This window comes from Polyodon spathula, chromosome 8 (genome assembly GCF_017654505.1).
Source record: "Polyodon spathula isolate WHYD16114869_AA chromosome 8, ASM1765450v1, whole genome shotgun sequence".
Taxonomy (NCBI): Eukaryota; Metazoa; Chordata; class Actinopteri; order Acipenseriformes; family Polyodontidae; genus Polyodon; species Polyodon spathula.
In genome coordinates this window covers 11,724,218-11,751,251 of record NC_054541.1, presented here as the reverse complement: position 1 = coordinate 11,751,251, position 27,034 = coordinate 11,724,218, and the positions used below count along the sequence as shown (strand labels likewise).

Sequence of the window (27,034 nt, the reverse complement as noted above, 5' to 3'; positions counted from 1 at the left end):
CGGACATTTAGTGTCGCGGGAAGACATATTAAACTTCTTCAAAACCGGGGACATGTATTTCATTAGAACATTTTCTGATAGTGAATAAATGTGAGAAAACAGCATTTGTCAATATAGGGTTATGAGATTAAAAACACAAGCGCACAAATGAAATTTATTCACTGATCCAAAAAATACCACCCTTGTAGATTACTCGATTAATGTGCGACAATGATCTAACTACCAGCAGAGAGTATTCAATGGAAAATGTGCCATCAGAAACGATGCAAATTCATTCCGTGCTGTACCTCATGTGGGCAGGGTGCAAGTGACTATTACACGACTGACAGAAAGAGCAGTCCAATCATAAAGGGACACACATCTTTATTAGACCAGCCCGCTTGCCAATCCAGCAATATTTAAAACATGTATGATGTTTACGGGTTTTTGAAAATGAAACCCATTAAAAGAAACATTTTTTCTTAAAAAACAAACAAAAAACAAACCTGAAGCCCTTTTCGCTCATTAACGCTAAAGCAATACTTTGAAAGGTGTCATTTATTATACAGGGCTGTAAAGACAAATGTATTATTACAGGGGTGTACACGTTATAACAAACATTGACCTGTTTAAAACAGTCATACCCTTTACTTTGTAATGACACACATTTAAATTAAGTTGTTTGATAAACGTCAATGTAGATTTAGAATTCTTTTTTGGGGGAACTGTCGCGTTTCTGTCCCCTGACTCCACGATGTGTACCCCTTCTTGATTCGAGTGGTATAGCCTCCCAGTCCCGGAAGTACTCCAGCAGGCGGTGGTGACGCTGCACTCGCAGACATGGCGCATCCCGGTAAGTGATTCAGGAGAGATGTTGTCGGAATGAAATTAAATAGAAGCAACGAGAAATGCACCATAATATTGCTTCGTCACACTAACACTAGAGCCGTACAAGCGACACTGCAAGTGCGTATTGACTGATGGCGAGAGAAGGTAAGAAAAACCCAGAAACAATCCAGAGTGAAAAAAAAAAAGCTTACCTTGGATCTACAATTGTGCAAAATTAAAACAGCACGCAACATTCACGAATAATGTGTGCAACATGAATATAAACACAGCGACAGGTACATGTTTTAATTCCAGATTTCGCGAGTGCTATTGTAATGATATAATATGTTTATAGTAATGTGCACACTTGGATGTGTGCAGATCTGGAGCTAAAGAAATCCACGTATCGATAAAACAGAGAGCTGCGCGACACCGTGTGTGTATCGATGAGCCGCAGCACAAAGTACACTGCTGCGATTTCACCTGAGTCCATGTGTTGTGGATGCATTTCGAACCAGACTAACACAAACGTGTGAATCTGTTTACAGATATGTCTTAGAATCCATTAGTCTTAAATCTGTCATCTTTATTTATTGACTTGAATTTGAAATCAAGCGCAGCATCCACTGAAAGCATTTACTGCGTTGAATTATCTAATCTTATATAGAGTGATAGTTTTTTTTTTTTTAAATGCGTTAATAAAAGTAACTCTTGACAATGTTATAAGCCAACTGCTGGATGCAAGCCTTGTTGATGCTGAAAAACAAAGTCGCTGCAGTAAGATCGAGATTGCTCTGCAGTATTTAAGATGTTGCGTGTTCTTGCATGTGAAAGGTGGGGCAGTATAATGTCGTACACAGTACTGATTTTAATTCACGTCTCAGAAATTAGAAAAGGCATTACATCTTTACAGCGTGCCAACTCAACTGTTTACAATTCCCAATCCTTTTCCACCTTGCACATCTGTATCTCGGACCTGGCACCAGGACCCATGGCACATGAGGCATGAAGATGTTAACCTGTGTCCTTATTTTCAGCAGGTTTAATCTCTCTCTTCCTCTTGGCCCTGGTGCTCCATGCTCAGGCCCTCACACCCTCCCACCACCTGTCCAGTGCGGATGTGACCAGACTGCAAGCCTTCCTGAACCAGCCTCTGGAAGACCTGGAGTCTGCCTATTACACCATTGTGGGGCTCAGCAAGCTGGGGACCCAAGTGTCTGATGAGAAGGTACAAAATGAAACCACACCTTCCCTGCCTTCATTTTAGATCCTGGCTTCTGACAATGTGTGCATCTGCCCTATTCAACAGCCCACTGTTTTGAAAATGTCTGGATTTTAGGCTTTTCTTTTTTAAATAGAATTTATTCTGGTGTTGATTACCAGAAATGAGCACATGCCTTTTATTTCCTGCGTTTGTTGTTACTAGACTGTTTAAATGTAGTTAGCCGTGATTGCCATTTTAGTATTACTACTTTATGCTTCAGTCTTACTGTATTGTATTTTACACAAATGCAAATACAATATAGTCAGAGCTGTTGAGAAAACTGTAATGGAAACAGGCTGTCCACAAGGAGGTGATATTGTATTAGCATAGCATTCTGCTGCTCAAACACTGGACTGGCACCAAGGCAAGTATAGTTATGTTGTATCAGATTAGGGACCATGCATGTTTTCTCAGTGCACCCTTCTCTGTTTCCCGTGATTTAAGCTCATGTTTTCTCTCTCATCACTTTGCAGGGTGCCTGCCAGTTCCTGAAATCCCATCACGACCCCACCAATATCGATTCCCTCTTCTTCGCTGCAGAGGCGAGCCAGGCCCTCTCAGACTGTGAGGTGAGTGGAATAGCCCGGGGACACTTGCTTTTATGTTAAATCAAACAGAGTCTGCCCCGTTCTCATGTGCCTGTTATTTCTGTGACAAGACGTCTGTGTTTACAAGGTTGTAACCGCACTCAATTCAGCAATTAGTCCTGCCTTGACAGAATTTTTTAATTTGAATTCACAATCTCTGATCTTAAACATCACATCTCTTATTGAGTTTAATCGTTTGCCCCTTCAAAGCTAATTGCCAGTAAGCTGAGATTCCAAGCAAGCTGCAGGGATGGAAATAAGACTCCTACTGCATAGCAGTTTCACCCATTCCAGGTTTTATTACAGGCTTGATTAGCCACAGTGTGTAGGTAACAAGCTCAGGCTTGTCTTATTAAAGCCATCGTAAAAGCAGGAATGGATCACACAGCTATGCAGTGGGAGTCGTTTTTCCATCCCTGAGCTGTTTTTTGTGTGGTGGGAATGCCGATTCCCAGTATGTTGGTTCTGGTGTCCTGCAAATGCCCAGTGAGCTGCTTGTTGTTGTTGTTTCCAGATCCCCATCTCCAATGAGACCCGTGACCTGCTCCTGGCCGCAGTGAGCGAGGACTCGTCAATGTCTCAGATCCACCATGCTGTGGGAGCGCTCAGCTCCCTCGGGCTGCCCCTTGCTTCCCAGGAGGTGGTGAGCGCTCTGGCTGCCCGCATCACCAAGGAGGACAACGTCATGGCGTAGGTTTACTTTCTTTATCTGCTTTCATAAGTACAGTCTACACATAATTATACCTGCTTCAGAACCTAGGTTCAAAGCATTCACTCCAGCCTTTAACAACACAGTTTTTTTAAGAGAAAAATGTATGTTATTCTGTACATAAACTAGAACCAATTAGCTATATATATATATATATATATATATATATATATATATATATATATATATATATAACATACATACATACATACATACGTACACAGTACCAGTCAAAAGTTTGAGTACACCTGCTAGAAACTAGGTTTTTTCATAATTGGCAATGTTTTATGTCGTATCCGTTTCTGTAAATACTTGAAAATAAAAATGCATGTTACAATATACAAAACAGAACATAAAGGAGTATCAAAGCAATGTTCAAGAAAATTGTCTCTAAATCTTGGATTCTTCAAAATAGCCACCCTTTGCCTTAATAACAGCCTCACAAACACGAGGCATTCAGTTAACAAGTTTCAGCAGGAAATCACCCGACATGTCCTCCCAGCTCATCTGCAGCAATTCCCAGAGATGTAGGGCACTTGCGGGTAGCTTTGTTTTGACTCTTCTGTCCAGTTTGTCCCATACAAGTTCTATGGGATTGAGGTCTGGAAACTGGGCAGGCCAGGTCATTAGATTGAGTTGTCCTTCTCTTTCCTTCTTCGCCAGATAGTTCTTGCACAACTTTGAGGTGTGTTTCAGGTCATTATCTTGCTGAAGAATGAAGGACTGCCCAACTAGCCGTAATCCTGATGGAATGGCATGCCTCTGAAGTATGCTATGATAGCCATGCTGGCTGAGCGTGCCATGGACTTGGTAAAGATCACCAACTCTGTCTCCAGCAAAGCAACCCCAGACCATGACACTGCCTCCTCCATGCTTGACAGTGGGAACCACACATGCAGAACTCATGCGATCACCCTCTCTGCGTCTTACAAATACTCGACGGTTGGACCCAGATATTTCAAATTTTGAATCATCGGTCCATAAGACCGACTTTCACTCTTCAAACGTCCAGTTTATGTGTTTTTTGGACCAGGCAAGTCTCTTCCTCATTTTTTCTTTGCAGCAATTCTTCCTGTTAGACCATCTTCACGCAATCTCCTCTGAACAGTTGATGTTGAAACATCTGTACTTCTAGTAGCAGTTAGCTGAGCTTGTATTTCAGGGGCAGTTAATTATTTAATTTCTTAAAGAAATGAGGGTCCATGATTACTATAAATATAGGTAGTATAGGCACAAGTTTGTCATTCCTGAATGCAAGGGAGAAGAAAATGGCAAAATATGCTCAGTTAGCAAAGAAAAGACTAATTACTTTAAGAAATGAAGGTCAACCTTTATGACAAATTGCAAGAATTTTGCAAGTGTCTGTAACTGCTGTGGACAAGACCATCAAACAATTTGAAGAAACTGGCTCTCATGAGGACTGAACAAGGTCAGGCAGGCCAAGGGTGACCTCAGAATCAAAGAACAAGTTCATTCGAGTCACAAGTCTGCAAAACCGGCGATTAACTGTCCCTGAAATACAAGCTCAGCTAAATGCTACTAGAAGTACAGATGTTTCAACATCAACTGTTCAGAGGAGATTGCGTGAAGATGGTCTAACAGGAAGAATTGCTGCAAAGAAAAAATGAGGAAGAGACTTGCCTGGTCCAAAAAACACATAAACTGGACGTTTGAAGAGTGGAAGTCGGTCTTATGGACCGATGATTCAAAATTTGAAATATCTGGGTCCAACCGTCGAGTATTTGTAAGACGCAGAGAGGGTGATCGCATGAGTTCTGCATGTGTGGTTCCCACTGTCAAGCATGGAGGAGGCAGTGTCATGGTCTGGGGTTGCTTTGCTGGAGACAGAGTTGGTGATCTTTACCAAGTCCATGGCACGCTCAGCCAGCATGGCTCTCGTAGCATACTTCAGAGGCATGCCATTCCATCAGGATTACGGCTAGTTGGGCAGTCCTTCATTCTTCAGCAAGATAATGACCTGAAACACACCTCAAAGTTGTGCAAGAACTATCTGGCGAAGAAGGAAAGAGAAGGACAACTCAGTCTAATGACCTGGTCTGCCCAGTTTCCAGACCTCAATCCCATAGAACTTGTATGGGACAAACTGGACAGAATAGTCAAAACAAAGCTACCCGCAAGTGCCCTACATCTCTGGAAATTGCTGCAGAAGAGCTGGGAGGACATGTCAGGTGATTTCCTGCTGAAACTTGTTAACCGAATGCCTCGTGTTTGTGAGGCTGTTATTAAGGCAAAGGGTGGCTATTTTGAGGAATCCAAGATTGAGACAATTTTCAATCTTCTTGAACATTGCTTTGATACTCCTTATGTTTTGTTTTGTATATTGTAACATGTGTTTTCATTTTCAAGTATTTACAGAAACGTATACAACGTAAAACATTGTCAATTATGAAAAAAACCTAAAGCCTAGTTTCCAGCAAGTGTACTCGAACTTTTGACTGGTATTGTGTGTTTGTATATGTGTATATATAGTGTGTGTGTATGTAACACAAGGCCTCCATAACCACTTGCAGGTTGATCTTTCTCATCTTGTAACATTTCTCCTTTCAAAAAGTTTATTCAAGACCAGAATAAGGCCTTCGACAATACAGTGTGGCTCCTGTGGTTTTACAGTAATTAAATACAAAGTTATCTCTACAAAAAACACTTTTTTCCCTTGCTGAGTTACAACAGAGCTTGAGTCAGTAACGTGTGACCTCCCACTGCTGCAAGTAGTTGTATGATGGTGTTTCTTTTCCTGGTTTAATGGAGGAGCGTATTCTCCGAATTCCCCCTGCAGAATTATCGTGGCATTGCAGACTGCGTCCCGGCTCTCCCAGCAGGCTGATCTCGGCAGGATTCTCGAGGAGATTGAGGTGGCTGTCTGATTCCTTCTTGGGACGTGTGTGTGTGTCCCCTCCCCCCTGCTCTGAATCACTGTCTTTCCTGGAAGCCCACCTAATGACCCTGTAGTTTACAGTGTGGGAGTCAGTTTGCTATTGTAATCGTCCTTGCTGCAACCATTTACTCTGAATTACTCATGCCTTTGTCTTGTTTGTATGGTGAACTCTTGTCAACTTAACATCACTTTATGAATGTGAGGAATTTTGAAAAGTAAAAATAACTAAATACATGTGTGTCAGATGTTTACACTGTCATGCTTTAAACCCTGGAATTACCTGGTAGAGCTTCAAGTTGAAAGCTGTCAGTTTATCTGTTTGTTGATCTTGGATTGGACTCTGGTTAGAGAGAGATATAACAGCATTTCTTAATCATAGCCATCAAATAAAGCAGTGTTGTTTGGGAGGGTTTTTGTGCGTCACTAATCCCTGTCTTCACCCTTTCCCACAGGACCTGGCTGCCCGGCTGGACGATCTGGGTGGAGTTTACCTCCAGTTCGAGGAAGGGCTGGAGGCCACTGCCCTGTTTGTCACTGCAACGTACGGACTGTCAGACCATGTGGGCATGGAGCCACCCCTGAAAGAGGTACCTCTTCCTCACTCTTAATCCTTATCAAATGCCAGTACTGTATAGGACCTACCACCAGGAGACCATACCCATCTGCCAACTACAGGACAGTACCAGCCAAACATGTGTTTTTTTTTTTTTTTTTTTTAAACAGTTACAAAGTGATGTGTCATTTCAAACAGTGCATGCTCAGTGTCTGGTTCCTGTATTGTATGTTATAGAAATGCTTCCTCAACTCTTGTTGAGATCTCGCTGTGTGTAACCCCCCTCCCCCTTTCTCCCTGTGTCTCAGGACCAACTTGTGCAGCTAGTGAACTCTGTGTTCAGTAAGAAGGCTTGGGGCTCCCTGGCGGAGGCGTTCAGCGTAGCCAGCGCTGCCGCCGCTCTTGCAGACAACCGCTTCCACGTCCCAGTGATCGTGGGGACACAAGGCCCGGCCACCGTCTCACACAGACAGCCCACCCTAAAGGTATGTTCAGCTCCATCCCATGCACCCCGCTTCATATCCTTACAGTCCTTGACGTTCACTCTTATATAGCCTTCACATTATGATTGCTCTTTGTAATAGTCATTTACACATCCACGTTTATTGTAATAAAAGTAAGCGTTGACCAAAGACATTGGTTGAGTTGGCCCCGTAAGACTTGTATTGTATTAAGATCAGGTGCTTCTGCTCAGCTCTACACAAGGTCACAGAACTCTGTCTCTTCCTCAAGCCCTGCAGGATAGATGTAACTGATAACCTTGCTGTACGATCCCAGACATCTCCAGGAATTTGTCTGGGATCGGATGGTCTTTTCTGTCTTTGCTCCCTGCTCTCGTCCACAGGTTATTTCATTTTTGTCCTCTCTGTTTCCCTGCAGATCCAGGTGACCAACGTGCTGTCCAGGCCCCTTCCCTCTGCCAGTGTGGTGGTTGAATCGGCCCGCTCAGTCTCCTCCAAGAACGTGGTCTTGAAGCAGGCTTCCTTCACACTCCGAGAGTAAGCACCCAGCTGCCTGGCAACTACCTCAATTCCTGTCCCATTGTCCCTAGGTTGCAGCTGCAATAGGTTTTGTGATGTAACTTGGTCATTTGTTTTGAATGTTTTGTAAAATCAGTCTGGGTCACCAAGATATAACTAAAAGACCCCGTATTGTTAACTATAAGGGGGCTTCTCTTGCCTCACTTTAGTATAGTGCTTGAGTCGTTCCAGCCAAAGCGGATCACAGGGTTTGCACGACCCCTTGGCTCAGATTGTATTTTGATGGAAAGCCCTTGAAGCAAGCTTTGAAATAATAATGTCGTTGGTCTAGTCCATCCCCCAGAAATTCCATTCTCACCTCTTTATTTCTTTCCTAGAGAGGTTTTTGAGCTGAACTTCCTTGACAGCAAGCCAGCAAGTGGCTACTATGACTTCGCAGTGGCAGTGGCCGGAGACACGCGCTTCGTTGGGAGCAGTGTGGAGGTGAGTGTCCCGTGATACACACTCCCTAAACCATCCCAGCAATTGCCATGTATTTTATTCAGGCCCCAGTAAAGCAAGTATGGCGCAGGCTGAGTGAGCGTGCTGTAAAAGACTTGGGAATGAAGGGGTCTGCTGTTAAAATACAGACCCATCAGTGTTGCCTGTAGGAATTTACAGTATTTGGCTTCTCTCAATATACTTATGATTTCCAAAGCTGTCACTATTGCTCATGTCAAATTGATGCAGTTGCCATTGTTGTCATTTTAGATTGTCGTCCCAAATATGTCTGTGTCAACAAGTTGTAATTGTCAAGCAATGAAAATGTCAGAGCTTCTGTCCGCTTCCATCCCCTTATGTATGTCTAGGTTGAATGAGACACTCCACTGATGTGTAATGAGGTGCAGTTGCACAACAGACTGTTAATGGAAGGAAAGGCTTTTAGATTTTTATTGGGTAGTTTTATATATGCTGAGTCTCGCTGTAATGTCACTGCACTGGAGTGGATAAGCGTGCCCTGGCTAACCTTGCACATTAAACGTGGCCCGTAAGATCATAATTTGATGGTAATGTCTGTTACTTTGGCTTTGTGTTTAATACTTTAAAATGGCTTTGTGTTGTTGTTATTCAGCTGTGTTTAAAACCTGCAAACTGCTGACCGTGCCTTTTTAAGATGTTAACGATTGCTCTTTTCTGGTCTATTTTTTTTTGCAGCTTTACAAAGTCAAGTCGCAGTCTAATAAAATCACTACACTGTTTCCACTTTAACCTTCTAAAAGCCCCATTTAAGACTTTGTATTTGGATGTACGCTGATCCATAGAGTCACTATAAATAGTTTTACTTTACGCTTCCCATCTTTAAAAGAAATCAAGATAAATATAAATGTGAGTATCTTAGTCTGGTTTGCTGGTCTGCTAGTTTGACATGTATGCAGTGTTGAATATTCAAAGCAGATCTGTTCTGGAGCCCTTCAACAAGGTTTTGAATCGCAAGCCACTAATAGAAATCTAAAAGTTCTCTGGTCTAACAGCAACATATTGCCAGACAGCAACAGGTGCGGTCAGATGTTCCATTCTTAGACAGTTGTGGATGACTCAGACAGACGGTAAGCGAAAGGGCATGGATGTGTAAAGGTGGGCTCGCTAGCCTCCTCTTAACTGCCTTCAGGCTGAGGTAAGGAGAGGAATTAGCTGCTGCCTACATTGTGTCATTGATGTGCACGGGTGTGTTATTTTCTGTGTGAGAGAGCTGGAAACAGCAATGCTAATTATCTTAATGTTTTAAATTGTCTGACAGTAATGAGGCTGTTGCCTGGGGCTTTCTAGTTCCATAATTGTGCACTTCCTGACATCACATGGCCTCGGAGTTACTGCTCAAGCACCTTCTCTCCCTCTTTCAAACTGATCGACCATAGGGTACTGCTTAGCAACAGGTGCAAGGGCAATAGCACAATTTCTCAAAGGAATAATGCAATTTGAACAATATGAAACTAGCAAATAATTGATTGCGACAGTAATTCACCTGCTCTGAGCTGCAACCAAGTCGTTTGGTGTTTTAAGGAGCAAGAAGCACAGTCTTTGTAAGAAAGGAAGCAGATGTCCCACTTCATTGTGCTTTGAAACTGTGGAGATGCTATGCTATGTAAGAGACTAATATTGCGAAGAGCAGATAGGGAAAGACAAGGAATTATTTTAAAAACTGTTAAAGTACCACCGGATGAATTGGTTTGATTACGAAAGGCTAATTTAGGACTTCAAATAAATCACCTTGCATGGTCCAGCTGCCTAGACTATCTGAGATAGATAATTAAAGATACGTTTTCCTTATCCAGCCGTCTCCTTTCTCCTGCTCCTTCCTGGCCTTTGATGACAGTATCTCACTGATTTCTCATTCTATCTTTCTATTCCTTTCCATTCAGCTCAAAGTCAAAGTTTCCACTGAGGTTGGCATCACTAATGTGGATCTGTCTATAGTGGACAAGGACCAAAGCATTGGACCAAAAAGCACCAAGTGAGTAAACGCTTTCTGAACACCCAAAGACATGGCCACTGTTCTCCAGTGGGGGTGGTGAAGCTGTCGCATCAGAATTGAACTATTGTCTTGTGTGTGTTTTTAATTAACAGTATAATAAATGCTTTGGTATAATCTCCTGAAATAAGTGAGTCTTGTAACTGTTCTTGTCATAGGCAGCCACTGATTTCTCTTTATTTGTCAGGTTGTTTTATTGTTTAGGACAGGAACCTTGGGCCCGGTTTTCCTAAGTGCTTTAACGATATTGAATGACTTATTTAATTTAGCAGGGTAAAAATACTTATTTTCATGTAGCATGTTCTTCAAACAGGGATCACTTATATAATGGTAATTTTCAATACAACCTAACGAGGAGAATCTAATCCAGGGTCTCCAGCCCTGGTCCTGGAGAGCCCCAGTCCTGCAGGCTGTATAGCTCTCTTTACATTACCAATGGCTAAAGATCTGGAACACATGTTAATCTTGACAAATTAAGCCAATAATTGGTTTACTTAAGTAATGAGCTCGGTTGAAACGAAAATCCAGAAGAACCTGTAGCTCCCCCGGACTGGTGTTGGAGGCCCCTTGTCTAAAGCATTGTTTCAATAATCAGAGTGTCTTCTCCTCAGAGTGGCGTACCCCTCAAAGGCAAAGGGCTCCTTGATCGCAGACAGCCACCAGAACCTGGCTCTGTCCTTCCAGCTGGTGGATGAGAACACCGGGGTGGAGCTCACTCCACACCAGGTACTCTTCCAGGATCAGAGATACTGCAGAGCTGTGTCGGGTAGCAGCTGTTCATCTGTAAACGATTAAAAGCTAATCACTAATCTGAACCAGCTGGGACCAGACCCTGTTTGGGTTGCTGATATGTTTGGGAATACTGATCATAGTCTGTGCTAAATATTTTGCATCACAGAGTTGGAGAAATTGAGGTTTGGTTTATAATTGCATGCATTTCATTATGATAGAAGCATAGTACTGATTATGGGCCAGTTTGGGCTCCCTGGGTCTGGATTAGCATAGCAGGAATATATCTGTATATCTATCTATATATATAATTTTTCCTTTCCCCTGCAGACCTTTGTGCGCCTGCATAATCAAAAGACAGACCAGGAGGTGGTGTTTGTTGCTGAGCCCGACAGTAAAAACGTGTACAGGTTTGAGCTGGATACTGCAGAGAGGAAATCTGAGTTTAATTCAGTGTCTGGCACGTATGCACTGCACCTCATGATCGGGGATGCCACACTGGAGAATCCCATCCTCTGGAACATGGTACGTTCACCTTTTGTAAACTTTATTTTAGATTATATGTGTATTCACAATGGGACGTCACGAGCTACATGCTAAGGCTTCTCATAACTATTGTAAAAGCATAATGGTAAAGGACCCAATTAGGCAAATTTAAGTACTTTATTCCACAGTCTTTTTGTTTTTACTGGATTTTTTTTTCTTCTATTTGTTCCATCAGTTTGTTTGAAATGTGAAATGTATGGATTATCAGCCTTGCATTTAAGAGGTGTGGCATGATGCTAAAGTCTTGGGCTTCTCTCTTCCCAGGCTGATATTGTGCTGAAGTTCCCAGAGGAAGATGCCCCCTCAGTGGTGCAGTCCAAGAACCTCTATGTTGCTAAACCAGAGATCCAGGTAACAGCTTTCATAAGCCATGATCAGTTTATAAAAAAGATTCCTCATGAACTGGCTTTCACAAAACACGTTATTCTTGCGGGTTTTTTTAAATATATTTCTGAATTGGTAGATTATGGCCAATAAACATCTGGACAATGGATAGAGTTTAGGGGTATTGCATCACTTGTAGGATGTAGTTAAGACTGTTTTTGTTCCTAGAAGAGGGGAGGCCATTCTCTATTGAGTGGGCTAAACAAAACAGCCATGGTGGTTGAATTATTTTTGAGGGTCAAGGCGCCACACCTGCTTGTCTTGCTAGGGTCTGCTGTGCACTCTTAAGTTAACACTGAAACATTTATTTTTGTAGCATCTGTTCAGAGAACCTGAGAAGAAGCCAGCGACTGTGGTTTCCAATGCATTCACAGCTCTGGTACTGGCTCCATTCCTGCTGCTGATTATCCTGGTGAGTCTCGCTTATGTGATCTGTACGTTTGAATACTAAAGTGAGCTATGTAACTGTATAAAGAAAATGTGAGGAGTAGAAGGAAAAAGTGATGGTCATGGCTTTAATATAGTAGTTATTTTTTTATTTTTTTTATTTATTTATTTTTTATTTATTTTTTTTTCTAGTGGATTAAACTTGGTGCCAACATTTCAAACTTCAGCATTACCCCAAGCACCCTCCTGTTCCACCTGGGACACGCTGGTAAGTGCAAATGAATTTGTCCTCATGATTCACCCACTCATATGCAGGGGCTGCAATGAAAGGCATTAATCAGCGTGCTGAAGCAGAAATCACTGCGACATAATCACTGCATTAGTGACCTCTCTCCCACCTCATTATCTGGAGTCATTAGTCTTAATTGTTGGTATTCTCTTCCATTATTCAGTTTTTTTTCCTTTTTATGAAAACCTTTAATTTGACCACATGAAATTTTGTTAACAGACACAGCGTGTGTGTTCTAATAACAGATAGCAATGATTCCAGCGTGTTGATTTCTCTGGATCCCTGTTCTGCACACACACGGCAAAGCAGAAGCGCAGTTCCAATTGATTCAAGTTACAAAGTAAATGTTTCATTACATTAAACATGCATCCTTCTGTTTCTTGCAGCAATGCTGGGGCTCATGTATGTGTACTGGACACACCTGAACATGTTTCAGACCCTCAAGTACCTGGCCATTGTGGGCAGCCTCACTTTCTTAGCAGGAAACCGCATGTTAGCCCAGAAAGCAGTCAAGAGGTATGTACAGCAGCTTCCAAGCAAGTGGTGTTAGTTGTTTAAGGATGTTATTTAACATGTTTTGGAGAAGTGTCTTACAGTAATTTAGTAAAGACCTATTACCAAGATGTGTGAAGATGAACGACTTTAAAACGTAGAATAAGGATTCCTGTTTTTAACTCACTGAAGCGAAGGAGTCGCATTGAATATGGAGAGCATAGAAGGAGCTTAGTCTTTGAACCTGTGTGGGGTGGGTTGGTATTGTAGTCTAACGTTTGAAATAGGCTGGTGACTTTTAAAGAGCTACTTTTTTTGTAAGTGTTAGATGATGTAGGTTTCCCGAGAGGATCTGCTCTTTAGACAATCTTCTACTATAACCACTTGATATGCCGTCTATTCCTGCTAAACGCCATTGACTTGCTAATGCCAGTCAATTCAAAGCCTCATGCCTGAGAAGATGCTGGATGTTAACTGGCTTGTGCGCTCGTTCAGAGTGTTTCAGTCCGCTGGGAATCGCAGGTACTTGTGTGCTGCTAACCTGTTTAATCAGGAGGGGCCAAGATAGCGGGGCTCCCATGAGAGTTACCCTGACTCATCTAGCCTTGCCCAGAACACTGACCGAGCGTTTGTGGTAGGGTATTTCGGTACCTTTTTTATTTGAAAAAAATAAGGCAGGAAAAAAAAGCTTTTATTTCAATGAATCATTCTAAAGCCTTTATTTGCCTTGCTGCTCTGCTCCCTTTAGCGCTTTGTTCTCCTTTTTAATCCTTTCTCTCTTTTTCTCTGTCTCCTCTTTTACTCTCCAGGATCTCTGCAGAGCAGAGTAGTAGATTGGCAAAGTATAGGAGCCTGCGGTAGAGAGCTGTTTTCTAATTCTTAAACACAAAACCTTCCTGTCTCAAGTAAGGGGCTGGCATTGCCCAGCTAACTGCATTCCCCATGCTGCCCTCATCCTCCGCGTTCTGCATGGCTTGTCATGTGCAACCCATCATGAATTCCAGCAAGGGCTAGAGATCCTAACGTTAAGCATTTTAACCCCTGCACTCCAGGTCTAGTGTTAGGTTTACCTCCCCCTATAATCTTCCACACTACCCCTTGAGGCCACAGTCTTCCACTTGGTGCTCTTCCAATGTAGATCTGTTACTGAGAACCCTAATATGAGGTTTTTGTGCCCCAGTAATATCCTACTCATTATTACTCCCCTGTTGGATCAGGTGGTCTTGTTTCATTGTCTGCTATGCTGACACGAGTGTAAGCCATACCTGGCTAAGTTGAAGGCTGCCAACAGCAATGATCTCTCCCCCTGCACAGTGCGCTCAGGTCCCAGCGCCAGCTGCCAACAGCAGTGATCTCTCCCCCTGCACAGTGCGCTCAGGTCCCAGCGCCAGCTGCCAACAGCAATGATCTCTCCCCCTGCACAGTGCGCTCAGGTCCCAGCGCCAGCTGCCAACAGCAATGATCTCTCCCCCTGCACAGTGCGCTCAGGTCCCAGCGCCAGCTGCCAACAGCAATGATCTCTCCCCCTGCACAGTGCGCTCAGGTCCCAGCGCCAGCTGCCAACAGCAGTGATCTCTCCCCCTGCACAGTGCGCTCAGGTCCCAGCGCCAGCTGCCAACAGCAATGATCTCTCCCCCTGCACAGTGCGCTCAGGTCCCAGCGCTGTTCTGAACTGCCTCACTGTGTTGTTTTAGGGGAGGGGAGAGGAACATTAGTCCAGGAACAGTGCTGTCTCTGTGTCTTTTGATTTTGCATTGTGTGTTTTGTGTCAAGGTTTAACGTTTTGTAACGCAAAATGTATAGTGTAAAAAACTTTGCAGTAAAATTGGATAGTAATGCAAAATGTATTGTGGTATTAATAAGAATCTTGGTTAAAAAGAGTCCTGCACCGACCTCCTTAAATGTGTGAAACAGTTTAATAACATTTTGGCTTAACATTACAACATGTCCCAATTCTAACTACTTCTTTAACACAATTGTGTTACCTTCTCCCGTTCCCCAAGTCACCTCTTCAAATCGTGTCTTCATTGAGTGCTATAGCGTGTTTAAAGAAAAGGGGGGATTTCGCATGCGTTTGGCTCACGGTAACATTCAATATCTGTGAAAGCTGCTAATGTGTTGTTTTTTTTCTTCAGTTTTGTTAATTTTCTTGTTTTTGATGTATTTCTCATGATTTTTTTTTTTTTATAGGACTGAAGTTGGCATAATTAATGAATAGTAAAAGAAGTAACTCAGTAAATGTTTTTAAATCGTTTGCCGTGCTCTGGGTTGTCAATTGTTTTGTTTGCATATTTATTTTAACAGATTTTTTTTTTTGGTTTGTTTTCAGGATTGGAAGCCAGTAAAAGTAATTCTACAAAAACAATTGAAGACTCCTGAAGATTTTTTTTTTTATTATTATTGTTTTTTTTTTTTAAATTTAAAAACAAAAAAAAATAATTAAAAAAACATTGTCTTGGTTTGGGTTGCAATGTTACCTGGTTTTGTACAGAGTTAATTTGAACGGCTGTTTTTGTTAAAGGCCCTGCAGTACGTGTTTTCAATGCCCACTGGTCTCCCAGTGGAATAATTTGATACAGATATACACCGTTCTTCAAAAAGTTGTATTATTTGTTGGCTTTTGATCAAAATGTCACAAAGCTTTAAGCAATATTTGTGATGTACTTTTTTTTATGAATTTATCTATAATTATTATTGCCAACATGATTGGAGTAGGCAGGTACTGTTTGAGAAGTCATCAGAACAGTTATTGTGCATTTTCTTTAAATCTGCTGCTTGAATCAGTTGGTGTTACACGTTTTAAACCCTTTACCACCGCCTTCATTTTCAGTATGTGAATCTAGTATAGTCTCCTTTTCTGTTTCAAACCACTGTAACAAACTTGCATCATCCTTTGAAAAGAATTGAATGATAATTGATTGATTGACTGTCTATTGTTGACAAGGCTGGAGGTTAAGGGGTTGAAATCAGCTGGGGCAGAGTGAGATCTGGGTGTCCTGTGGGTGAGGGCAGTGTGTGATACCCTTCCCAGTCATCTTCATGCCCAGCCACCCTTGTGAATCTGGGTGTTCAATTACGAAGGGCAAGTCTGGCTCAAGGAGACAGGTCTGCAGCACCAGGACAGCGCCTGCTCCGAATCTAAAGGGAGACCCAAATTACTATAAAAAATAAATAAATAAATCATGATTCTGAGGGATTTTGATAAATAAAAAAAGAAATGTGGGCGTTTAAAGTGGTGTTTGTGTGTTTTGTTTGTTTTTAACCTTGTTTTTGTGCCTACAAGAGGAAGGTGAGGGTTGTTTTGTTTAGCACCTATGCCAATGGGGTATCTGTTTTTGTAATAGAAACCCACTCGGGTCAAAATCCACTGGGTTTCCATATTCATAAATACAGCAAGGGTTGTTTTAAATGTTTTTGTCAAAACAGCCAAAATTGAACTTCTTGTATTGTGTCTGACTACTCCTTATTGGCAAGTGATAGCCTGCAGTGTTCAATTAGTCAGCTGTGTGTTACACATCATTGAATTCCATCAGCCCATTGCTATCCCCTGGTGTTGTGTTGTACTTTAAAATACAAAGTGTATTTTCATAGTAAAAAAAATCAATTAAAAAAATCAATTAGTTAATGCTGCTAGTTTATTTACAGGAGTTTAACAAAATACTGGGAGCATAAGAAACAACAACAACTTCAAAAGCTTAACTTTGAAGCAAAGGGGTTTCAAATGAACACCCGCAGCCTAAGTACAACTTGTAATTCATTGCAGCAGTACAGGAACAAACTCGGCAACCTTTTTATGTATTCATTTCACACACATATATAAAATTTGTATTTTTGGAAAAGTTTTCCATGCAAATACACATATATATATTTTTTAAATCTAATTCTGAATACATAGTAAAACACATTTTTAAAATGAGGGATTTGTTGATTGGAAGCAGTCACGTCAACATGGCAGAGGAGTCCTCTTCAGTGCAGCCTTGTGCTAGTTATTCTGCAGTGAAAACACAAAACCCCATCTGATCAGAACCGTATAATCTCTTGGAAATGAATGTTCCATACAAATGTTGCCATAACCCATGCATCAGATCTGCTTTACAACAATGGACCTGCAGAATAACCCAGGTGGAACCTGACCTGGTTCCAGAGTGCTACAGCTTTAGTGAAGAATGCTGAACGTCTTTGCAAACACTTGCACTTTTCTACATGTGTAAACTACACAGCAAAAGAACAGCCAGTCTTGCAGGCTCCCAACTGGACTAGGACTTTAGCTTCTAAGCCTCTGCCCCTGCCTTTGCTCTCTGGTGCGTTATTGCGAAACCACCCTCTGCCACAGGTACCAGCTGTCGTTGTCTGTGAAGACGCTTGCCTGCCGCTTGGACACCTGTGAGGATTCCTTTCATCACTGAACAAACCAAATTTCAAACTGCATCTAACTTTGCTTCAAACTGTCTATTCATGAATTACTGTAGTAGTTAAACAGAGGTCAACTGATTTGATGCAGGCCATTATTGAAACAAGGCATCCGCTAATACCATTCACTTCCCAGCATGGTTACATGAAAGCATAGTTCTTTCGTTGTGGCTTCTCTGATCCATCCTGGCCGTGACCTTGTTCTGATCCTGCCCTCTGTTATTAAACTGAGCAGCCCAGAGCCTGTTTCCAGCACCTAATTGTGGGCTACTAAGGACCTGGTAGGAACAAGGTCCTGGACTGGAATGGAAAAGCGAGCACCACTGCTACAAAGAAAGTGAACTGCAGACTGCCATACTCCGGGATGTTCCTTTGTGGTCAAGCATGATAAGGAATAGGCATTATAACAGCATTGCTAAGCATGCAGAACTAGGCATACCCAGCCCCTCTAGGCTACAGTAGATGATTGCTCACCCCAGTCGTTTTCCCATGATGATCTGCAGGAACTTCCTTGCTGAAATCTGCCCCAGTACTTTCCTGTAGCTGTTTGTGAATATAGCATCTGCGTGCCTCACTGTTCTGAAAGTACAAAGGCACAACATGTATTTTATTTAGGCTTGTTACAAGTGCATCAGTGCTTGCAATGTGTTCCTCCCTCTTGTGTATTTACTAGACCAGCTGGGAAAGTCTAATGGTGCAGTACTGTGTTAAGGGCTACTCAATTCTGTAGCAACACTGCAGGAACAGGGGCATGTTAAGGGGGTGGGTTGTATTGTTTTACATGTTCGGTATATAAGGATTCCAACCCCAGATGAATGCAAAGACCAGAGTAGACCAACCTTTCCTCTGGGGGGTCTCTCAAGGAGGCGCTGAGCTGCTGAGACCCGTCTGTGTCTGGGAAGACGTGTGCATCGTCAGCAGAGGACCTCAGAATGAAGGAGGAGGAGGCCTTCTGACCCAACCTGAAACAACATTTCACTTCTCTAATCTAGACCATGGGGAGGTAGCCTCGCCTCGTCCAGTTGAATCGATCAGTTAAAACATTAATGAAACGGTGCAATGTAATAGAACGGTTGTCATGCTGACACACTGGGGAAACCGCACTGTGGTTGATCCCCGGAGCCAGCATCGCAGCCGTTGTGTGTGCTGATGCGCTGGGGAGGCAAAATGAGCTGATCCCTGGTGCCAGCATTACACTAAAGCCATCAACACCAGGGAGAAGGATATATACATCATCAGATGGAAAGAAACCAAATGGATGGAGATGCAGATGGATCACATTAGTTTACTGTAAAGCTGTGTCTTAGTTGGTGCTTATCTTGGCGAGAGCCGAGTTCAAATCAGCATGAAATTTTAACATCGAAGAGCTTCTCAGGTACCATGGATGGGACAGATTCTTTTATTATATAATTTATATATATATATATATATATATATATATATATATATATATATATATATATATATATATATGTTATATATATATTTATATACAGTGCCTATAGAAAGTCTACACCCCCTTGACCTTTTTTCACATTTTGTTGTGTCAGTGCCTGAGAGTTTCATGCATTTAAATGAGGATTTTTTTTCCACTTATCTACACACCATACTCCACACTGTTAAGGGGAAAAAAGATCAAACTGGATAAGTCTCCACCCCCCCCGAGTTAATACTTGGTGGAAGCATGCATTTGCATTTAGGCCAAAAAGTTCAATTTTAGTTTCATCAGACCACAAAACTTTTTGCCACATGGCTACACAATCTCCTGAGTGATTTTTTTGCATACTTCAAACGGGTTTCAAGGCGGGCTTTCTTGAATAATGACTCCCTTCTTGCCACCCTATCATACATGCCAGATTTGTGGTGTGCTTGGGATAGCTGTCACATGCACACTTTGACCAGTCTTGGCCATAAAAGACTGTTATAGCTCTTGGAAAGTTGCCATTGGCCTCTTAGTCTCCTTCTTGCTTGGTCATCTAGTTTGGAGGGATGGCCTGATCTAGGCAGGGTCTTGGTGGTGCCATACACCTTCCACATCTTAATAATCATCTAGACCATGCTTCAGGGATATTCAAGGCCTTTGATATTTTTTGATCCCATCCCATTTTTTGATCCCATCCCTTAATCTGTGCCTTTCAACAACTTTGTTCCGTTGTTCTTTTGAAAGCGCCTTGGTGCTCACGACTGAGTCTTTGTTTTGAAATGCACTACCCAGCAGAGGGAACCTACAGGTACTGCTGAATTTATCCAGAAATCATGTGAATCACTACAATTTAACACACGTGGAGGCCACTTACCTTGGTGTGTGATTTTGAAGGCGATTGGATACACCTGAGCTAATTTAGGATTGCTATTACAAGGGGGGTGGACACTTATCCAACCAGTTATTATTTTTTATTAATTTTCTACAAATTTCTAGAATTTTTTTTTTTAACTTGGAAGTTGTGGGGTAGGATGTGTAGATAAATGAAAAAAAAAAAAACTATTTTAATGCATTTTAATTCCAGGCTATAAGACAACAAAAGGTGAAGATTTTGAAAGGGAGTGTAGACTTTCTATAGGCACTGTATATATTGTACTTCTTATTTAGTCTGCCTCTTATTCTTTGTTCTCTTAATTTGACATGTTTCAGTTATTTATAGTAGTGCCAAACTATAAATGAAAATGGAAATAAATAGACAGTCTGGGCATTAATCACCAATCCATTATTCAGGAAAAAAAAAAATAATAATAATAATAATTAAAATGTATACTAGTACCATGTATGGTTTTTAACTTTGTGTTTCCTGATAAATTACGTCAGTACACAGCTGAAAAAGAGGTGTAATCTAGAGTCTAGTGTCCCTACAAATTGCTTGGAAAATTCAGTGACAAAGTACAATAAAATGTCTTGCAAAAATGCTACTCAAAGTTAAAAGAAAAACGCAGTGTTTAATAAACTGGGCACTCGCTTGTATGCATTATATTGAAAAGAATATCAAAGGATATCAGTGTGATCCCATACACTGAAGTGATGCTGTTTTTATACTACAAAGGAAAGTGGTCAAATATCTAAAACCGCACTGTACAGCATCATAACTGTAAGGAACTTTTCTTCAAATGAGAAGCAGGATTTAGTCTAAACAAAGTGTTCAAATGTCAGAAGCTTTAAGATAATCTTAAATAAGCAGACAATGGTAAACAAAAATAAATAAATAAAACATTTGGAACCCTCTCATCTAGACACATCAATTTAAATTATTATCAGATAGACATGACAGCTCAGAATAACTGTGCAGAATTTCAGATTATAAAGTAGTAAAGGGTTGAGGAGTCAAAACAAGCCATTTATATTGTAATTGAGGAAAAAAGCATCAAAACAATGTTTGAATGAAAAAAAAAATTGTTAACCCAAGCAATTCCAAAACCCAACCCCAAATAATAAATAACAGAACCATAAAGCAAATACACTGAATGTTGTAATTGTGAAGATGTGCAGTGTACGTGTGTGCGTGCGTGCGTGTTTGCGTGTCTGAGTGCTGAACTTACCTTAGCACTGGGTAGAGCGGGGAGCAAGCCGTTTGCATTGTCAGGCAGAAAAACACTAAAAGTGCTCCTTTAACTAACATCATACAGCTTTCTGTGGAGAACAAGGAGGGGTATAAGGGACCTGCACCCTGACACCAACGTGAGCAAAGTCCAGCGTTGTGTTTAAACTGGTCAGAGCTGGAAGTAATGCTGGTTCAAGACATAGCAATGTTTCAAGTGTTTCAAATTGGTAAAGTCATTTTACTTGGAAATTCTTACAGTCGTTTGGCAGTCACCTGCAGTGCAAATGCGCCATTTAATAAAGGCATGTTGATGTACACCAGTTTTACTGTATTTGCAAACCATTTTTCTTTCCAATTCAAATTATCCTGAGCAGACCACTATTTAGACAAAATGCCTTTTTCTCATGCACCTGTAAAGAGCCTATATACCCAATGTAGTTACAAAACTCAATGTAACCAGATGCTTCCAGGTTCTGCAGTTGCATCATTACTACATAGAATGTATGCTCTAATACCCAGGGACAGAAAACAATTTCAGTAAGAATCTATTTATTATTTAGGCTTTCTTATGAAGAAGAGCAGAGGTGCTCATGAAATGGATTCAGATTTAAAGAAACAGATTTTTGGATCATTCCATTATAACAGTGGCCATTCTTCCACTCTCTTGACAAGTAGGGAAAGCATTGGTCCCCACCTCCTCCACCCTGTAAAAAAAAACAGAAGAAAAATAATTAAGAGAAGAATGCCACTTACTTGTATACCAAAATGTGAATCTTGTGTCTTGTTTTTGGTGTTATTATTTCCCTGGTGTTGCGTGTTGAAATGCGTTCTTTCACCGGTGAAATATTCAAAAGTAGTGTTACAACAAGCTAGTAACTTCCACAAGCCTCCAGAGCTAGTGTCTGGTTAGTGGAGAGAGAGGAGGAGGACTCTATCTGGGGTGGGTTTCGTACTGGAGCTCCGGTAGGGTTTGTTTTTCACATCTGAAGCTTTTTTTTTTTTTTTTTTTTATCTTCTGCAGCACCAGTTAAACCCCTGCAAAGGGCTATTGTGACATCAGCAATGCCTCATTCCAATATAATATTAATAGTAAAACAATATATAAATAAGGAAAAAAAACTCCAACTTCTCCCTCCATTATGTAGAGTTCAGACTGGTCAGAGGGTCACAGTGCTGCATGTGATTTAGCTCAATTATATTGCTTTTTTTTTTTCCCCCATCACAAATCACTGTGCATTTGGCACAGTTAGTAAAAGGTTACCTCTGGAGTCCCTCTGAAATTTCATTTGAATGTCATCGCACTTCCTCTTAAAAGTGGCATCCACTTAAAGGTCTGCCATTAGTTGCCATTTGCTTATTTTTACCCCAGTTGACTGTATAGGTTTCAAGAAACTCACAGTCAAACTAGTTTTTTAGTTTCTATTCATTTGTGCCATTTAGAAGAACAAGGGTATATAAAGGACATTTTGAGCCAGTATTCTAAGACAACTATCCTGTGAAGAGACTCGTAGGTATCGGATTGAAATAGAGTTTATCCGAAAAGGCGTAGATTATGATAGTGTCTGAGTTTGAAAAGCTGTCAGTGCACAGTGGACTCCCTTGAGCTGGACTGACCTCAATAATAAACTTTAAATACTCCAATAATAGAACATTCAACTCCACAATGATCGGGGAGTACCATAAACTGTATAGAAATTGAAAATGTCTGGCGCTAATTGCCTTCTAAATTAAATATATACTGTATATATAAAGAAGTAATGTTTGAATATGTATGTAGCTTATTTTTTAAAAAAAATGTATTTACGTGTAGTAAAAACCAATGTGTAAATACCAGAATCATTTCAGTTTTTGGAACTATATTTGAGTTTAAATTAGTTTTAGGGAGAAGTCCGGCGACTTGAATACGGCTCGCTAATGGCTGTTTCCCGGGGGACAGCAAATACGTGGGCGTATTGACTAGTGAGCCCAAGCGGTGAATAGGGGGTTATAACTCACTTTAAAATAACCAAGTAAAAGCACAGCTGCTGTGTTAATGTAAAAATGGGATCTACTGTACATTCGATTTAACTGCCTAAATCGTGTAACTCAGTGTAGGACATGACCGCTGTACCTAGTCTTAGCGAGCAGAGATGTTACCTGCAGAATTTGAGTGGATTTACATGTCAGATAATGTGATATTGACACAAACATGCCGTGTCGCAGAGCTTGTGGTAGTGGTCTGCGGAACCAAGCGATCTTTCTTTTTTTTCTAAATGAAGATTTTTTTTTTACCAGTCATGTTACCCTACGAAGTAACAGATTAAAAAGGAAAGTGTGATTTTGCAGATTCGATTCGGGTCTTGTTTGTAATGTTGAGAAAGAAGATAAACTTTGATTAAAATATCAGCTAATATCTCAAATCTTAGTGCACTAGTGTCGTACACATGCTGCGGGTTTCAAATACTTCAATTAGCTCGCTAGTTCTCCAAGTTTTAATGAGAGTGTGTGAACCCAGCCTGCTGATGGCAGTCTTGACTTTTTCTTTTCTTAGGCCCGTGCTAGGTGTGTAAGTGTGACCCTGGATATATCTTGGTAAAGATCTCCATGGAACACAGCTGATGCAAACCCTGGAGAAGCAATGACCGTTACCTGAACTTAGTAATGACGCAGTACGGTTAAACGCGACGCTCTTTGTGCATGCTGTTCACGAGTCGTGTTTTAGGCTGCTGTGAACTTTGTAAAAGGATGAACCTCCTGAAACAGGTAAGAACGTTGTTGCGCCCAGGTGAGCGATGCCTCCACGCACGCAGGAGCAGGTACGGCTGTTGTTCGGTATCTTCCAGTCACGCCGTTTCAAATGAGCACCGCAGGACCGGGCACAGCGGTTTCACTAGCAAACTAGCAGCGGGCCCTAGTTTTCGAGATTTCGTTAAAAATATCGCTGCAGGAGAGAAAGGCGCACCCGACCTACAAGAAGATGCGGAAGAAACGCACCCCTACATCCCTAAAGACGCGCAGATCGGAACTGGAAGAAAAGGTATAGAGTTTACAACACGTGTAATTCAACTTTCCGAGGGGCTGTCAGGAAGTTATCTGTGTGCATTCCAACGTGTTACAAACGCATTATGTAACTGTTTCTTTCACTGACCAAAATGCAAATAACAAAGACGCACTAAGCTGAATTCTTAGAATCTTTTAAAATCGAGTTTTTGACGTGTCCTGCTTGATGCGTGTTTTTTTTTTCTTTCGTTATTTTCTTTCTTGTCTGTTTCTGTTTATTTTGAAATCTACGGGTGTCAGATGAACGTGAATGACACGGAGATCGCCTGATCGATTCTGCAGAAGAAAGACTACCTGAGGACCAGCGACCTTGCTCAGATGGAGAAGAGAGGGCAGGGCAGGCAGGCTGGATAGCCGGTTCCATTAAGCAGCAGGGGCTGGCACTGGCAGCCTTAACCCTTTCAGTATGGTCGCCACACAAATTGAATTCATTTAACGACCTATCAGGCCCTATAGCTGACTGTCTCCCCAGGACTGGAGTTACAGTACCTACCTCTGCTGAACATTATGCTCTACACAGAAGTAGAGAATCATAAGCACATTTCTTGATAACTGTACGCATGGTTTTCAGATGTGTGTCTTTTGGAATTAAGTTTAATGTAAAACATTTAATAACAGGATGTATTAATGAGTGATTCTTCTTGTAACATGCTCGGTATGGTACTGTATGCCTTTATTCCTGGGCACCACTAATATATATATTAGTGGTGCCCACATAATATTATTATTATTTATTTTTTATTTTTTTAAATGCTGAAAACCAAAGATCAGCTGGATCGCACATTGTCTTTTTATGGCATCCAAGTGCTCCAGGATCTACATGTTCCTCAGTCTCACCCTTTTGTTGTAGTGATAGCCTGCTTTTGCTTCATGTCGTCAGGGAGAAGGCAGAGCAGACCACTTGGAACAGGCTGACTGCACTGAAGAGGAGGCACACCAGGTCTCAGACCCCACTCAAAATAGGGATTTTAGGTCTGTACCCACAGCGCCTGTCTCAATCAGATCCTCTTAATAAAATTGCCAGTGCAACACTGTAATACAATAAACAAAAACAAAAAAGTTTTATTTATAATTATGCTGTTTGAAAGATACTTCACATTGAGACATGGTTAATGTTTTCTGGCCCTGTGGTTGACGATGGCGCCCCCCTGTGGTGTGCAGGGTGCATGGCGGAGAGGCTGAAGAAGCAGCTACCAGAGCGGGAGAAGCTGGTGGACGTGCTGGCCGGGCTGTCATTCTTGTTGCATGTGTCTCAGTCTGTTGCTGACCCTTGCAGGTGCTGCAGCTCATCCAGGAGAGACACAGCATCTGCAAGCAGCTCCACATCCCAGCCCAGAGTGGCAGCACCCACATCCTGCAGGCGATGCGCAGGGGGTAAGGAATTCAGGGAAGCACAGAATCAATCAGCACCCCTGAATGAAACACAACTGCACAAGTTATACTGTCCCACTCTTTTGACAAATGTGCAAGCAATATTGGACAGGGTGTTCTGGACTAAGGACAGTGTTCATGTTGTTGTTGCTATTGTGATACTTGTTGTTTAAGTGTTGTCCACTAGAGAGAGCTCTCTCCCTGTATGTTAAATGGACAGTTTAGTTTACATGTCAATGTTAAACCCTGCGTTGTTTCTTTGCAGCTACACCAGAGAAGCTTACCTGGAGCTTATGGATCACATCCGGAGTGTTATTCCAGGTACAGGTTTTTGAATCGGCCAGGAACCCTCATTAAAGGTACAGGTTGTGCTAATGATGATTAATTCTTCTTAAATGAACTACATATCATGCATGCTAACCTGCTACTGGATAGTGTGGCTTGAGCGACACTCTGAATTGTCCTGTTGTGTTTCAGAGGTGTGTCTGAGCCGTGCTTTTATTGCTGGGTTCTGTGGAGAGACAGAGGAAGATCACCTCCAGATTGTCTCTCTTCTCCGAGAGGTCCGGTACAATGTGGGGTTCCTCTTCGCCTACAGCATGAGAAAGGTGAGGAGACACACAGACAGCAGAGCAGAGGGACTTGATGTTTATCCCAGGGCTCACAGAGGTTTTGCCTTTGTTATTTCAGTGACTTGTGGTTTAGTGCCTGTCAGTTCCTTCTCGTTTGTATTAAAGCCCTGATGACCAAGTAGAGACTGTGCCCCCCTTCTCTCTTGTAGAAGACCCACGCATATCACTGTCTCCAAGACGACGTTCCAGGGGAAGTGAAACAGCTGATCCGAGTGTTCAGAGAGGAGGCTGCTAGCCTGAACTTGGGGTACGTCGGGAGCACTCAGCTTGTCCTAATGGAGAGGTTGGGTACTGCACATCATTCCCAGAGATGTCACGTTTCTGTTAAGCCGTGCAGACACACGTTGGATGCTCCTTTTGAAAGTTACAAACCTAAGTGACTATCAAGCTGAGAGGTCACAGTTTGAATCGCGATAAAGCAATACCCATATTTGAAAGTCTTTAATTCAATTCGGTAGACCTAATTTCAATGAGTAGCCTGTGAAGTCTGTGTAGGCTGTCTGTGTCCCTTTTAAGGTACATTAAGCTCATGCAGGTGTACAGTGCACTTGATCTAAATTGTCACTGCTACAGGTGGCTAGAGGTCTGTAGTGGAGCTCTCTGGGAGGAATGACGGCAACGTCAAAGTGATCTTCCCCGACCTGGAAGACTCCACAGGCTGCGCGTCCAGAGGCACTGCTGGGATCAAACCAGGAGACTACGCGCGGGTCAAGGTAAAGCAGGGACATTGCACTGCTCCTATATTATTAAGCAGGTTGACACTTGTTTACAGGAGTGCCCAGGGGAGGCAGCAAGCACAACAGCATTCATCGGACATGATCAAGAAACACAAAGCAAGCATTTGTAACAATACAAGCAATTGAAAACCGCTATCGGCTGATTTCGTTAACACTGCGCTTCCTCACCATTAACAGTAGACA

The 27,034-nt window shown here is 41.9% G+C and overlaps 2 protein-coding genes across 7 annotated transcripts; both read left to right on the top strand.

Moving 5' to 3' along the window:
* Positions 1-744: 744 nt before the first annotated feature.
* LOC121319396 (dolichyl-diphosphooligosaccharide--protein glycosyltransferase subunit 2-like) lies at positions 745-15,488 on the top strand. 6 transcript variants are annotated; one of them, XM_041256797.1, is made up of 18 exons: positions 745-832; positions 1,845-2,035; positions 2,545-2,640; positions 3,173-3,348; positions 6,165-6,240; positions 6,716-6,850; positions 7,125-7,301; positions 7,696-7,814; positions 8,174-8,279; positions 10,196-10,287; positions 10,917-11,031; positions 11,365-11,559; positions 11,845-11,931; positions 12,281-12,376; positions 12,544-12,619; positions 13,027-13,156; positions 13,942-14,037; positions 15,462-15,488. In XM_041256797.1, exons 1-17 carry the CDS (start codon positions 820-822, stop codon positions 13,991-13,993), a joined length of 1,932 nt encoding a protein of 643 aa, XP_041112731.1. In that variant the 5' UTR covers positions 745-819; the 3' UTR covers positions 13,994-14,037; positions 15,462-15,488. The 6 variants fall into 6 exon arrangements, with proteins under 6 accessions (XP_041112731.1, XP_041112733.1, XP_041112732.1 ...); XM_041256799.1 differs by having other exon boundaries at positions 792-832; positions 1,848-2,035; XM_041256798.1 differs by lacking the exon at positions 745-832 and adding an exon at positions 839-972 and having other exon boundaries at positions 1,848-2,035.
* A 9,649-nt stretch (positions 15,489-25,137) lies between these two features.
* Positions 25,138-26,943, top strand: LOC121319395 (mitochondrial tRNA methylthiotransferase CDK5RAP1-like). The gene is made up of 3 exons (XM_041256794.1): positions 25,138-26,090; positions 26,264-26,361; positions 26,688-26,943. Exons 1-3 carry the CDS (start codon positions 25,878-25,880, stop codon positions 26,725-26,727), a joined length of 351 nt encoding a protein of 116 aa, XP_041112728.1. The 5' UTR covers positions 25,138-25,877; the 3' UTR covers positions 26,728-26,943.
* Positions 26,944-27,034: the final 91 nt, after the last annotated feature.

Excerpts from the sequence above, each read along its gene's own strand:
- LOC121319395 (XM_041256794.1), top strand. The coding sequence starts at position 25,878 with ATGAACTACATATCATGCATGCTAACCTGCTACTGGATAGTGTGGCTT. Across the intron at positions 26,091-26,263 it reads TCGCCTACAGCATGAGAAAG|AAGACCCACGCATATCACTG; the intron begins GTGAGGAGACAC and ends TCTCTCTTGTAG. Across the intron at positions 26,362-26,687 it reads GCTGCTAGCCTGAACTTGGG|GTGGCTAGAGGTCTGTAGTG; the intron begins GTACGTCGGGAG and ends TCACTGCTACAG.
- LOC121319396 (XM_041256795.1), top strand. The coding sequence starts at position 1,082 with ATGAATATAAACACAGCGACAG. Across the intron at positions 11,032-11,364 it reads TGGAGCTCACTCCACACCAG|ACCTTTGTGCGCCTGCATAA; the intron begins GTACTCTTCCAG and ends TTTCCCCTGCAG. Across the intron at positions 11,932-12,280 it reads TTGCTAAACCAGAGATCCAG|CATCTGTTCAGAGAACCTGA; the intron begins GTAACAGCTTTC and ends TTATTTTTGTAG.